The sequence below is a fragment of the Mesoplodon bidens genome (genome assembly GCF_964165515.1).
Source record: "Mesoplodon bidens genome assembly, chromosome: 16".
Classification (NCBI taxonomy): domain Eukaryota; kingdom Metazoa; phylum Chordata; class Mammalia; order Artiodactyla; family Ziphiidae; genus Mesoplodon; species Mesoplodon bidens.
The window spans coordinates 29,706,620-29,721,064 of record NC_138173.1 but is presented as its reverse complement, the minus strand read 5'-3'; the positions used below and the strand labels follow the sequence as shown (position 1 = coordinate 29,721,064).

General features: G+C 33.6%; 1 protein-coding gene across 4 annotated transcripts in view; it reads left to right on the top strand.

Annotated features, from left to right (window-relative positions):
• RMDN1 (regulator of microtubule dynamics 1) overlaps window positions 1-14,445 on the top strand; it is a 36,239-nt gene that overhangs the window by 18,222 nt on the left and 3,572 nt on the right. For all 4 annotated transcript variants that reach the window (XM_081258362.1, XM_081258364.1, XM_081258363.1 and 1 more), the window contains 5 exons: window positions 1,544-1,640; window positions 3,280-3,439; window positions 8,639-8,728; window positions 12,493-12,548; window positions 13,908-13,995. In XM_081258362.1, the coding sequence (XP_081114488.1) occupies window positions 1,544-1,640; window positions 3,280-3,439; window positions 8,639-8,728; window positions 12,493-12,548; window positions 13,908-13,995 (491 nt within the window). The remainder of the gene's footprint in view (window positions 1-1,543; window positions 1,641-3,279; window positions 3,440-8,638; window positions 8,729-12,492; window positions 12,549-13,907; window positions 13,996-14,445) is intronic.

Here is a 14,445-nt window from a genome sequence, read left to right as displayed (position 1 = left end):
CTAAGTAAGTGTATCTGACTTTGTTTCCATTGTCATACCAGCTGTGACTTTCTTCTTCTGCTTCCTGCTTCTGCTTTTAAGGACTCTTGTGATTATACTGGACCCACCTGGCTAAGATAATGTACTATTTTAAGGTTAGCTCAGTAGCAACCTTAATTCCATCTACAAGCTTAATTCCCCTTTGCCCTAGTAACCTGTACATTTTCACAGGTCCAGGGGTTGAGATATGGACTTGTCTGGGGCCATTATTTTTGCCTACCACAAATACCGACTAAGAATGCTGAGACTATTTACTTCCTACTACTTACTCTTTAAGAATCTTTGGCTTTTTATAACCCAAATATGGAAAATCAGCCACTGATAAAAATATAGAATAGAATGAAAGCAAACTTAAGAAAATTAACCGGCCATGAGAATATTACTAAACTATAGCACCCAACCAGACTGAAGTAGGATTATAGAGGAAAAAAAATCTTTATTTTAGGGTTTCCTTGCTGTTGTCATTTAATTTTTCTTAAATTAGTATAATTACATGATGATTTTAACTTAAAAAATACTTCAGTTTACATAGTTGTGCCATATATTTATGAGGTTATTTTTGCTGGTCTAGATTTTAATTTTTCATAAAACTTAAAAAAATTTTAGTGCACATGTAACATGTAATATTGTACACCAACTGTACTTCAATGAAAAAAAATTTTTTTAGCCTCACATACACTATGATTAAAGCATACTAAGATAAATAATAAAGTAACTTTACTGAACATATTGGAATGTTGGCTTATACATAAGACTAAGTAATACAGCACCCTTATAGAAGACATAATTAAATGTGTATGTTCATTAGTAATAATTGGAATATCTGAAATTCAGACTAACTGGGTTTTTTAGTAACTAGTCAACTTTTTTAGAGCATTACACTGTCTATAAGTTTTATGGGTTTTGTTGTAATATCTAAACTCATTAATGAGTTGGTTGGAGTATAGTGCCTCTGATTTAAGTTTCAGGTTCTCTGTGTAGTTAACTTCATCTAAATTTTTTGATGACAAATTTGACTCTTTTTCCATAACAATGTCTGTATAAGTTAGATCATAAAAAGAATCTAGTAAAACAGTGTGTTGCATTCCATGCAAATGAATAATTTTCTGTGCTTTAAGTGGATATCATATCATTTTCTGCAGTGGATTTTTACTTCACAGCGGCAACAATAACAAAGGCTTTGTGTGGAGGGTAAGGGTACCATAAATTCCTCACAGAAAATTACTTTTTTCCTTTTTTAAAATGTGTCATATTAAGTCAGTACCAGAATAAGTTTTCTAATTTTTTATTTTCCAAGGTTTTAATAAATCACTTATTATGTGTGATAGCTTCATACTTATTTCTACTATACTTACATCTCAATTGTTCAGAATTTCTGATATTTCTTTATAGGTGATTTCTGTATCTAATTTCTTTTGCTTCTATATAAAAGTGTTCATGTTTCTTAGAATTATTGCCGTCTGGCTTGGGAAGACCTACTTTATTGTTTCTTTTTCTTTTATAGTCTTCAAAGTTGAAGAAATCCTTGAACAAGCAGACTACCTATATGAAAGTGGAGAAACAGAAAAACTTTACCAGTTGCTATCCCAGTACAAGGAAAGGTGGGCTATGTATGATAGGCCTGGGTTTGCGGTTTCCTGAAATTTTTTGTTATTTAACAATTAAAATATTCTTGGTGCTTGGAATTTTTATAGTTTTTAAAAGTTTTTACTTCAAAATAATGCTTCTTAGAGTTTAATTTATAGTATGATTTTTTTCTTAATGTTAAGTGACTCAAAAGTGCTACATATATCTCATTGATTCAGAAAAGGTGGTTCTACTTATTCTAGTTGAGTGTTGAAATTTTTTTTCATTTTGTTATTTTGCTTTGAATACAAGGTAGTCATTGAATAGATGTTTATCTTATCTATATTGTATATTTCTCATTTCTTCTAAATTTCATATTTAAGATTTGAATGAGCTAGGATGATTTTTTGTCACCATTGAATGATATCTGTGTTATCACTGTGAAGCACAGTCTCATAGAGGAACTAAAAATACCTCCTTTTTCTAATTTTAGTATTAGCTTACATGCTTATTCTGCTGTATTAATGTGCCCTCGTTTTTTGGGGAAGGATGGAGAAGGAGGGAGATTCAGCCCAATAATATAAGTCAAATCAGGCTAGATGGCATTTCCAGATCACTGATTTTCCTCATCTCCTGAACTAAAAATATTGAGTCATTTTCAACTACCTTTCAACTACCTTTCTTAGATTCCCCAAACCAGTTTTCCCCCCAAGACCCATCAATTTTACTTCCTAAATATCTATAGGATCCAACTTTCCTTCTCCATTGTCCCCTAACTTGAGGTGGTTGACTTGGTATTTTATAGTCATTTTAGTAATTACTTGAAAAGTAAGCTACAAGGTAGTGATTCCATATTCATTGAATTATAAATATACTATTGCTACCTTTAATTTCATTCAACTTTATGTGAATAGTATTTTTGTTAAGAAATGTATAATGTAGTAGGCTTAAAGACAAGCATTTAATAAAAAGGAATTTAAGGTTAGTTTTTAAAGAAATATTCCTAACTTTTAATCTTGGTTTCTGTTTTATTTATTAGCCATTTCAAGTCTTATATAATTATATTTAAATGGCAGTTCTTTAAGGAGTCCAAAGCTGTAAATATTACATGCATCATGGCATGGATGATACATTCAAAGTTAAGATTTATTTTGAGATTACAATATATTTAATCATTCATTCATTAACAGATATTTACTATATATTTTTTTGTGTGCCAGGTACTGTATTTGGAGCTATGGATACAGCATTTTGTTTTATAGAGCATGATCTTCTCTATAAATTTATGTATTTTAGGGTACTGTCTGAACCAGTTAATTAGCTGTCTGAAGCACAGTGCCACTGAAGTCAAGCTTCAAGTTATATGTTGAATTTTGTAGGGAAAGTGTTCAGAGAATTCAAATACAGATACTTTCTAAGGAAGTTAGTATTTTAGATATTATAAGTAAGTTAATGTTTATGTATAATATTGGATATTTTGTAGGAAATTTTGTCAAATACAGTTTTTGTATGGTAGAAAATAATAAATTTAACATGAAAAATGGATTTTGATATCATATTGCTTGCGGTATCCTCACTGTCCTGAAAGACCATATGTATTCATTAGTGATATGACCTTTAACAATTTTAAAATTGAGCTAAAATGGTTGTTGTTTTATATTTATTTCAAATCAGTGAAGATGCAGAGTTACTGTGGCGTTTGGCACGGGCATCACGTGATTTAGCTCAACTCAGTGGAACTTCAGAAGGGGAGAAAAAGCTCTTGGTGTATGAAGCCCTAGAATATGCAAAAAGGGCACTAGAAAAAAATGAATCAAGTTTTGCAGCTCATAAGGTGAGGTGCTTACAGTACTGTAACTGTTACCATGTACTGAGAGGGACATTGGTCTGTACTTATCTATTGTCTCTAATTTACATAGGAAAGAAATAGCTCTCTTTTAAAGAAGTAGGGAAGAGGTTTATTTTTATAACGTTTTTTCCAAAAAGAAGTAGTTCTTTTCTTGAACATTTATTCTAAGTTCATTAGTATGTTTGATAAACTACTTTTGTGAAAGCTTATTTTTAAACCAAAGTGTTCGTAGTTTCATGAATTACCTCTATCTTTATTTCTAGTAGTACAAACACTGGACAAATGTTTTCTCTTTTTCCTCACATTATATTTCTGTTTTATGTGGAGGTAGGAGTATAGCAGCTGGACAGCTGAGATCTAGTATAACTTCTTACATGTAACTCCACTAGCTTCTGGGTTTCCTGACTGGTTTAGAATGTTATTCAGTGGATACTGTGGGGAGACTAGGGGACATTATTGGTATTTTGGATTAGGACTTTATCATACTAGACTGTCCTCAGTGGAGCCCCCAAGTCATTGTGACAACCAAATTCTGTCTCCATGCGTTTCCAGATGCTCCCTTTAGGGGATGGTTCTCTCTCCCCCCCCACCCCCCACTTCCACCACTACTTGTTTATATTAAGGATTAAACATACAGACCGTTTAAATTTGCTGAGACTTGTTTTATGGCCCAGAATATGGTCCATATTTGTAAATGTTCTTTTTGCACCTGAAAAGAATATTTATTCAGTTGTTGTCATTCAGGTCAAGTTGGTTGATAGTGATAGTGGTGTTTGAATCTTCTATATCCTTACTGATTTTCTGTCTACTTCTATAAATTATTGACAGAGGGATGTTGAAATCTCCAAGTATAATTGTAAATTTATCTGTTTCTGTTTGCAGTTTTCTTAGTTTTTACACCATGTATTTTAAAGTGCTGTTATTAGGATTATAAACATTTAGCATTGTTATATTTTCTTGATGTGTTGACCTCTTTATCATTGTAAAATGATCTTCTTTATCTCTAGAAATATTCTTGGTTTTATAGTCTACTTTGTCTGATATTAATGTAACCACTCTTGTTTTCTTTTGATTGTTAACATGTTACATCCTTTTCTGTCCTTCTACTTTTATTTGTGCCTTTATATTTAACATATACTTCTTGTAAGGAGATGCTAATTCTTGGTTTTATTTTTACTTGTTTTATATTCTTCACATTATATAAAGTTCACCATTGTAATGAATACACTTCAGTGGTTTGTAGCATATTTTACTATGTTGTTCAACCTTCACGACTATCTAATTCCGGAACACATCCATTACCCCCAAAACAAACCCCATATCTATACCAGTTTGTCCCAGTTGTCTCCTGCTCTTGTCCCCTGGCAAGCACTGAACTACTTTCTGTCTCTATTAATTTGCCTATTCTGGACATTTCATGTAAATGAAATCATACAATATGTGGCCTTTGTGTGTCTGGCTTCTTTCACTTAGCCATGGATGAACAGCGTTCATCCATGCTGAGTATATGACAGTACTTCATTCCTTTTTATGGCTGAATGATACTCCATTTTATGGAAATACCATTTTTGTTTATTCATTTATCAGCTGATGGGCATTTGGGTTGTTTCCACTTTTTGGCTATTATGAATAATGCTACTATAAATAATTCTGTACAAGTTTTTGTGTGAACACCTGCTTTTATTTATTTTTTTAATTGAGGTAAATTCACATAACATAAAAGTAACCATTTTATACATTTCGCATTCTTATACCATTGGCATTTATAAATTTACAGTGTTATGCAATAGTTACCTCTCTCTAGTTCCAAAACATTTTCATCACCTCAAAAGGAAACCCTCTACCCATTAAACAGTCGCTCTCTATTCCCTCTTATTCCCAGCCCCTGACAACCACTAATCTGCTTTCGGTCTCTATGGCTTTACCTATTCTGGATATTTCATAGAAGTGGAATCATACAATATGGGATAATTTGTGTCTGACATCTTTCACTTACATTGTTTTTGAAGTCCATTCACCTTGCAGCATTTATCAGTACTTTATTCTTTTTTATGGATGAATAATATTCATTGTATACCACATTTTGTTTATCCATTCATTAGTTGATGGACATTTATTTCCACCTTTGGCTATTGCTTATAGTGTAGCTATCAACATTCGTGCACAAATATTTGTTTAAATATCTGTTTTAAATTCTTTTGAGTATATACCTAGTAGTGGAATTACTGGTTCATGTGGTCATTCTATGTAATTCTTTTTGAGGAACTGTCAAATTATTTTCCAAAGTAGCTGTACCATTTTACATTGTGACTAGCAGTGTATGAGGGTTCCAGTTTTTCCACATCCTTGCCAACACTTGTTATTGTCCATTTTTTAAAATTATAGCCATCTTAGCAGATGTGAAGTGGTATCTCATCATGGTTTTGATTTGCATTTTCCTAATGACTAGTGATATTGAACATCTTTTCATATACTTATCGGACATTTGTATATATTCCTTGGAGAAAATGTCTATTTAAATTCTTTGCCCATTTTTAAACTTGTCTTTTTATTGTTGAATTGTAAGAGAATATTTTCTGTATACTAGTCCCTTGTTAGATATATGACTTGCAAATATTTTCTCCCAATCCTGTGGCTTGTCTTTTCACTTTCTTAATAGTGTTCTTTGCAAAAGTTTTTAATTTTGATAAGGTCCAATATATTTATTGTTCTTTGATTGCTTGTGCTTTTATGTCATGTCTAAAAAACTTGCCCAATCCAGTGTTACAGAGGTTTTCACCTATGTTTCTTTCTAAGAGTTTTATATTTTTTAGTTCTTACATTTAGGTCTTTGGTACATTTGGACTTAACTTTTATGCATGGTGAGAGGTAGGAGTCCACATTCATTCTTTGCCATATATATATCCAGTTGTCCTACCACCATTTGTTGAAAAGATTATTCTTTCTCCACTGAATGGTCTTGGCATCCTTGATGAAAATCAGTTCAACATAAATGTATGGGTTTATTTTTGAGCTCTCAGTTCTATTCCATTGGTCAGTGTGTATCCTTCTGCTAGTACCACAATGTCTACTATTGCTTGGTAGTAAGTTTTGAAATAAGGAAGTGTGAGTCCTCCAACTTTGTTCCTCTTTTGTTTTGACTTCCTTTGTTTTGACTATTCTCAGTCCCTTGAATTTCCGTATGAACTTTAGGATCAGCTTGTAAAGTTCTGCAAAGATGCCAGTTGGATTTTTCAAAGGGATTTCATTGAATTTGTAGATCAATTTGGGGACTATCACCATCTTAACGATATCTTCCAATCCATGAACTTATGCATTCTTTCCCTTTGTTTAGGTCTTTTTTTCATCAGTGTTTTGTAATTTTTCAGTGTCAAGTAACTGTCAAAGAGGATCTTCAAAGTAGCAGGAAAGAAGGCTTTTAGGCAGGACTAGAGTAGCATTTAATTTGGAGGGCTTTTTTGTTGTTGTTGTTTTCCTTACAACTGATATTCCTAGATCTTTGTGAGCTCTTGATTTCCAGACCTTTTGGGTGGTTCTTTTCTCAGCCTTGGATAGTCTCTTCATATGCAAGCGATGATCTTTACTCAGCTGAAAAGGGTGACCCTCTGCAGTTCTTCATCTGGAGTTCTAGCTCCGGTCAGCTATTTCTTCTACAGTATTCTGCTCTGTGAACTCCAGACACCTGGGCTTCCCCAGACTCCCAGTTCCATCTCTTCAAAGCAGAGACACTGCTTGGCCTATTTTGCCTCCCTGGGCTTCAACCTAGAAATTTCTCCAGGGCAGCCATAGGGCTCATCTCATTTGTTTCTCATCTGTGAGATGTCACTGTTGCCTGATGTGTATAATATCTTGAGAGTCTTTATTTCTTATATTTTGTCTGCTTATTTTAGCCTTTCAGGCAAGAAGGTAGGTATAGTATCTATTACCCCTTCTTGGCTAGATTATCTGTTATAAAAGAAAAGTTTTCTTTAAAAATAATGTAAACTCATTACAGAAAATAGACATTTTGGAAATAGAAAAAGGTACCAATATGGAAATAAAAATCACCCATGATCACAGCTCCTACCATCAGCTCTTGCTAGTATGATCATTAATTAACAGTCCTATGTAGTAACTAAATGCCAATCTAAGCAGAATGTTTAGGATTCATCCATAAGTTTGTGTTTGCTTTGATATAGAGGATGGTTAAATGCATAAGAGAAGGTGATTTTATCTAGAGCCCTGATACGTGGGAAAAGAGAGCACCAAATTTGAAACCCTGTATGACACCTCTAGTCATCTGAATTTGGGCAGCTGGGTGACTGTCAATGGAGATTAAATGAGCATAGTCAGTGTGTGTTTTAAATTATACTCTTTTATTTTCAATAAAAATATCAAGATACAAAAGATTTTGGTGGAGAATAGATTTAAACAGAAGTTTAAGTATTAACATTTTTATGGTTACAATTATTAAAATTTCACAGATATAAGCACAAACAAAAAGAAATGGTGCGTGTTTATAAGAAACTATTGTTATCTCACAGAACCCAAAGGCGAGATGCATTTAGGCTTCAGGAGAAACTGGCTCAATTGCTCTGAGGCTTCATTGTCTTTCCTCTTTGCTGTTATCTGCAAATCTTTTTTTACTTTAGTTTTTTTCTCATCCTCAGTTTTGTGACTTTCCACAGCATCTGGGTTTATGAAGCTTGGATATTTTGGTTTTGGTTCTTAGGGAAGAAACTCAGATTATCTCAGTTTGGGTCTGTGTCCAGCTATGGGTATGAGGACAAGGTCACAATTGACAAATGTGGCTGTTATTACTATAACAATGCAGGTGTGGGAGAAGAAGCAGCTCCAAGAAAATAGGATAAGAAAATAAAATGATAATTATTAAACCGCACGTTTCTCTAAATTTATATTCATACCATAAATATGAATCGTTATCTCCCCATTGTGTTGGTAACTTTCTTAGAGATTCACTACCCTCTGCCTTGTATTATAGTCCTCTAAAAACATGTCCAAGTTCCTTGAGGGCCATGTCTACTTTTTCTTGTATATTCCAGTATATTTAGTAGTTTTTGTGCTCTGCTTTTTGTTAAATGACCACTGAGGAATAAGTATCAATAGTTATTCAGTTTTACCTTGTATTGAATGGAATACTATTGAGTATTATTATTCTTACACCTTTTTTTCTTCTATTTTTAGTGGTATGCAATCTGTATTAGCGATGTTGGAGATTATGAAGGAACCAAGGCTAAAATTGCAAATGCCTACGTGATCAAGGAGCATTTTGAGGTACTGATGAACTTTAAAAGTCATTAGTTTTCTGAATAGATTTCTGTTTCACTTATGTCTTGCTGTATAGCAAACCACCTAAAACTTAGTGTCCTTAAAACAATGACTATTTATTTCTCACAGTTCTGTGGATTAACTGCACAGTGGTGCTTCTGTTCTGTTTGTTGTGGCTGAGGTCATTTAGAGGGCTACATTCACCTGTACCCTCAGCTGGGACAGGAATATAGAAGATGCCCTCTCATCTACAACAGTTTCTCTCTACTTTTCTTCTCATCATTTAGTAGTGTAGCCCAAGCTTCTTTATAACATGGTAGCTGGCTTCCAAGAGTGAACATTCCAAGGGAAAATTTCCATTGTGCAAAGTTTCATCAAGCATGTTTGCATCACACTTGGTAATAACCTGTCGACCTAAACAAGTAACGTGGCCAAGACTAGAGAATGTGGGAGAGGCTTATACAAAGTCCTGAGTGCCAGGAGGTGTAGTCTCATCTAACAATCTAATATAATTGACATACCACTCCCAAAGGTAATAGTAGTGTATACGATTATGATCTCTGTGTGTGTTTTAATATTTCCCCCAAAGTTAATTTACTTATTTATAGTAAGCTCTTCCTTAGGTGCCAGAAATTCTCCAGGAGTTTGTATATTTCATGATGTGCATACACACTATTCCATTGTCCAAAAACAAACAACAAAAAAACTGCAGCTAAAAACTGCAGTGTATTTGTCTTTCTCTCTCTCTCTCTCTCTCTCTCTCTTTCATTTTTGGCTGGGTTGGGTCTTTGTTGCTACGCACAGGGTTTCTCTAGTTGCAGCGAGTGGGGGCTACTCTTTGTTGCGGTGCGTGGGCTTCTTATTGTGGTGGCTTCTCTTTGTTGCGGAGCACGGGCAGTAGGTACGCAGGCTTCAGTAGTTGTGGCACATGGGCTCAGTAGTTGTGGCTAGCGGGCTCTAGAGCACAGGCTTAGTAGTTGTGGCACATGGGCTTAGTTGCTCCGCAGCATGTGGGATCTTCCCGGACCGGGGCTCGAACCCGTGTCCCCTGCATTGGCAGTTGGATTCTTAACCATTGCACCACCAGGGAAGTCCCTGTCTTTTGATATTACAGACCATCTCAAAAACACACAGGAAGAGAAAGTGATGAAAACAAACATATTTATCATTATAGTCTCAATTCCTAGTTAATGTAATGACTAGTGGAAAAGAACATTGGACTAGGAGTCAGGAGACCTAGCTTCTTGTTTGGGCATCAGTAGTGTATACACACACACACACACACACACACACACACACACAAATACACGTATATATTGATACACATATATATTTCAATTTAATAATATACATTTTTCACGTTTTAAGACCTTTGAAATCAGATTGCATTATATATAATCAGTGGTATCCTATAATTGGCAGTGCTTTTTTCTTAGTGGTATATAAAATAATGATGTGTCATAAAGTGTATGGTATCTTAGATTCAGTGAAATATAATAATTTATACTTAGTGTCATTAGATAAATCATTTAAATTACTCTGTATCTTGGGATGTAGAAATACCTGACAGATAACTTCCAATGTGAATAATGAAATGCTGCAGAAAATATATTAATGTATACTTTAAAGAAACAGTGAAGGCTATAGATTATTTAAAAATAACTAATGTTTTTCATAAGTTTTCAAATGTGTATGTCTTATTTAAAAATGACAGTGTTAAGTATTTACATGCTAAAAGATCATTTATACTACTTGTATTCAGATTCCATTATTACATCTAAAGTCGTAAGGAATTATTATCTTTGCATTGTTTTTGAAGACGTTTAATGGCAGAAAGAATTACAAAAGAAAAGGTTTGCTTGAGAGTAGCCCCTCTCAATTCATCCCAAAAGAAAATTAAACTGTAATGCCCCAAGGCATCCATTGTATATGATGAATTAACTTCTATTCCTTGCATCAAAATGGACTAGCTCTGTATCATTCTTGGTAGAATAGAAAATGTAGTTACTCATATAATTTTTTGTAGGGCTTAATTTTCTAGTGGAACTCTGATTGGGAAAGGTTGCTTTGAATATAAGTTGTATATACTTTAAAATATATTTTGCCATGTAAATCATATCACTCTATAGAATGAAGGAAAAATTAGGTCAGTGCTGATTCTTACTCATATTATTGATAACAGGATTTCTGCCAAGTCATACTTGATTAGCCTTATTTTAGCTATTATCTCTCCCGTTACTAACATTATGATTAGTGGTGGTAATAAAGAGTCTGAAACTTATGAAAGGTAAAAATAATGATGATCCTGATGATAGAAAATATTACTGTGTTAAGCACCTCCTGTTACTTGTTCATTTAATTTTCACCACAACCCTATAAGGTAGGTGTACTGCTTTCTTGATCCTATACAAGAACAAACTCAGGCATGGAAAGAATATAGAACTTGCCAAGGTCAAAAAGGAAGAAGTCATTGAGCTGTGATTTAAACCTTGGTGGTCTGGCTTCAGAACCACTCTGGTAACCAGTACAGATATTTGAAAATGTGTATCTCACACATTATCAACTGAAAGTGAAACTATGTGTCTGTAGAAAAGCATAAGCTAGGGAGTCCTAATTTTTTTAAAACTTTCTTTATCATTAGTAGGATTAACATTAATCTATGAGATTTCCTGAGTGATTTTCAACAAAATAATGGATAAAAGGAGGAGTCATTTCTTTAAAGTTATTCTGTAGTTTATGCTTTACATTAGTTCACATAGGACTTTCACATAGTAAATAGAAATTAGGGAGACTTTATCAATATATTTTATATTATACATAATTAATAAATTCTGTGAACAAGTAGTATTTATTTCTCCTTTGTTAAGTGTAGATGGGAAAGTTAAACAAAATTTGCACATAGGAAGAGACTTTCTAAAATTATTTTGTATTTTGTTCTTTTAACAAAGAATACTTCTACTCAATAGTCATATAGGATTTGCCAAAAAGGAACTTGCTTATTTATTTTTCCTTTAATCTAGAAGAAATATTGAGAGCTATAGATTATTCGTTTTCAAAATTAGATTTGTTTACAGATTTTGCGTTTTCTTCATCTTGATGAATCCTATCATTTTCTGAATCTTTTTTTAATTTTTAAAAAATTTTATTTATTTATTATTTTTGGCTGTGCTGGGCCTTTGTTGCTGCACACGGGCTTTCTCTAGTTGCGGTGAACGGGGGGCTACTCTTCGTTGCAGTGCACGGGCTTCTCATTGCGGTGGCTTCTCTTGTTGCAGAGCATGGGCTGTAGGCACGTGGGCTCAGTAGTTGTGGCGCATGGGCTTAGTTGCTCCGGCGGCATGTGGGATCTTCCCGGACCAGGGATCGAACCCATGTCCCCTGCATTGGCAAGCAGATTCTTACCCACTGGACCACCAGGGAAGTCCCTCTGAATCTTATAAAATAGTAACCTTAGTATAAGGCATTGATAGTGTACTGAAATAAATTTAATTAAAAAATTAGGAGGGATGCAAGAGGGAGGGGATAGGGGGATATATGTATACATATAGCTGATTCACTTTGTTATACAACAGAAACTAACACAACACTGTAAATCAATTATATACTCCAATAAAGGTGTTAAAAAAAAAGAAAAAAGTTGGTGTTGATTATCAGAAAAATTGAAATGCAGGGTTGCAAGTGTTTTTAATCATGGTTTCTTCAGCAAACATAGTAAAGTACTTATTGGTGTTTAGGAAACTAATATGATTCATTTTCTCATTTCTTGTTAGAAAGCAATTGAACTCAACCCTAAAGATGCTACCGCAATTCACCTTATGGGTATTTGGTAAGAAAATTTCTTTAAATAAATATTTCAGTGGTTTTTAGTATGATCTTATTTTGTAGTATGTATACATACATATCTTGTTTGGTAGTATAAAAAAAGAAAAATGTAAAATATTTAAAAATATTATTTGGCAGTCAAGAGTGTTTAATGCATTATATTAACTAGCAGTTGTACTGGTTATTTAGTGTTTAGTATTTAGAAAATACTAAATTTGATTGTGATCTTGTTAAACATTGTTATTCAGATCATTTAGAAACGTACTAAGACTAAAAAGGCATTGAAACTTTTCGTTAGACCTTTAAATTCCTTTTTTTGGGAAAGACTATTCTTATTTACCAGACTAAATGGAATTGGATTAATCTAACTATAGTAATACAGTAGGATGCCCTAAGAGGGTCTTGGTATCTTCAAGGTGTGTCAAATACAGTCTTGATTCATCTGAGGTATAATATAATCTGACTCTCAGTATCTTTCCATGTTTGTGTAAGCTTTGTTCAGAGCACATCATTATTTTGCTGGTATTAGCATAAACCAATGTGTTAAATGCTTACTGGTTTGAGAGTCTTTCTTGAGACAGGTTTGCCACTGTTTTCTTTGGGTGTAGTCTACAGAGCTGAGTATTTATTGTCTTCTATGAGGGGTAACAGTGCAAAGTCACATATCAAACTCTTTTAAAAGAGAAGTAAATATCCTTCAGGATAAAGGACACATTTAACTAAGAAAACACTTACTGAGAATTAATGACAGTTGAGGGACAGTCAGTAATTAAGATGCTGGCAAGCAAACATGAATGAAATAGTTTCATCCTTAAGGAGTTCAGACCCTAATCAAAGATCCAACACTTTTTTTCCTACTTATTTCAGAAAATTGTCAAGAGCTTTGGATGTTAAATATTTGCCACACCCTTTCAAATATGTAGACTCTAAATTGTTGGTTGCCATTGTTATTTAGGTATATCATGTTTAGTTTTGTTATTTTTTTTAACTTCTCTGAGTTAATATTTATGTAAAAAAATAAGGGTAACGATTCTATTTCATTGAGTTATTGTAAGGAGTAGATGAGGGAATCACTTAGCTCAGCACTTGGCACAAAGTGAGCACTCAAAAGGTGAATGATGTACTGTATTATCATTACTGTTATAAATCTTACTATTTATACTGTCACAGTATACACTGTAATTGATGGATCAACATAAATCAGTCCCTAGATAATTCAGTATAAATATTAACCTACTGGATATTATGTAAAGTACAGACTGTTTAAACATACAATAGGAGAAGATTCCTTTTATATCTGTTAAGATGCTTAGTTCTCTTTAAGAACTAATTTGAATGTATGTGTCATTTTATTTCCCTATAGGTGTTACACATTTGCTGAAATGCCTTGGTATCAAAGAAGAATTGCTCAACTGTTGTTTGCAACTCCTCCTGGTTCCACCTATGAGGAGGTAGTGTGATGTCCTTTGTTAAGTTAGTACTGATTTCTTAACTGCTCTGCCACTCTACAGTGTCCACACATCTGGAGTTCTGATCAGTGAGGGACTTGAGCACGTTTCTAATGATCCAGTGCAACTATCTTATCAGAAAGCCTTATTAATAATTATTATCTGTGACTCGTGAGTGTTTTTTTTTCCACTTCAGGTGAGTGGCTGATAATTCTGGTATACTGTCAGCTAAAATAACCCATGGCTAAAATCTACCTTCATTTTCTGCTTGAAATCTATACCACATAAAAATCATAAAATAGAACAAGAAATATAGCATTTGCTTCTTAGCATGTTTTAGGTACACATTCCGTAAGATAAGAGTCATTTACCTGGACATTAAAGCATGTGTTTGTATTGATAAATGAAGAGTAATTATAACATTTTTTTCACAGCAGGTTTGAAAGGCTCATG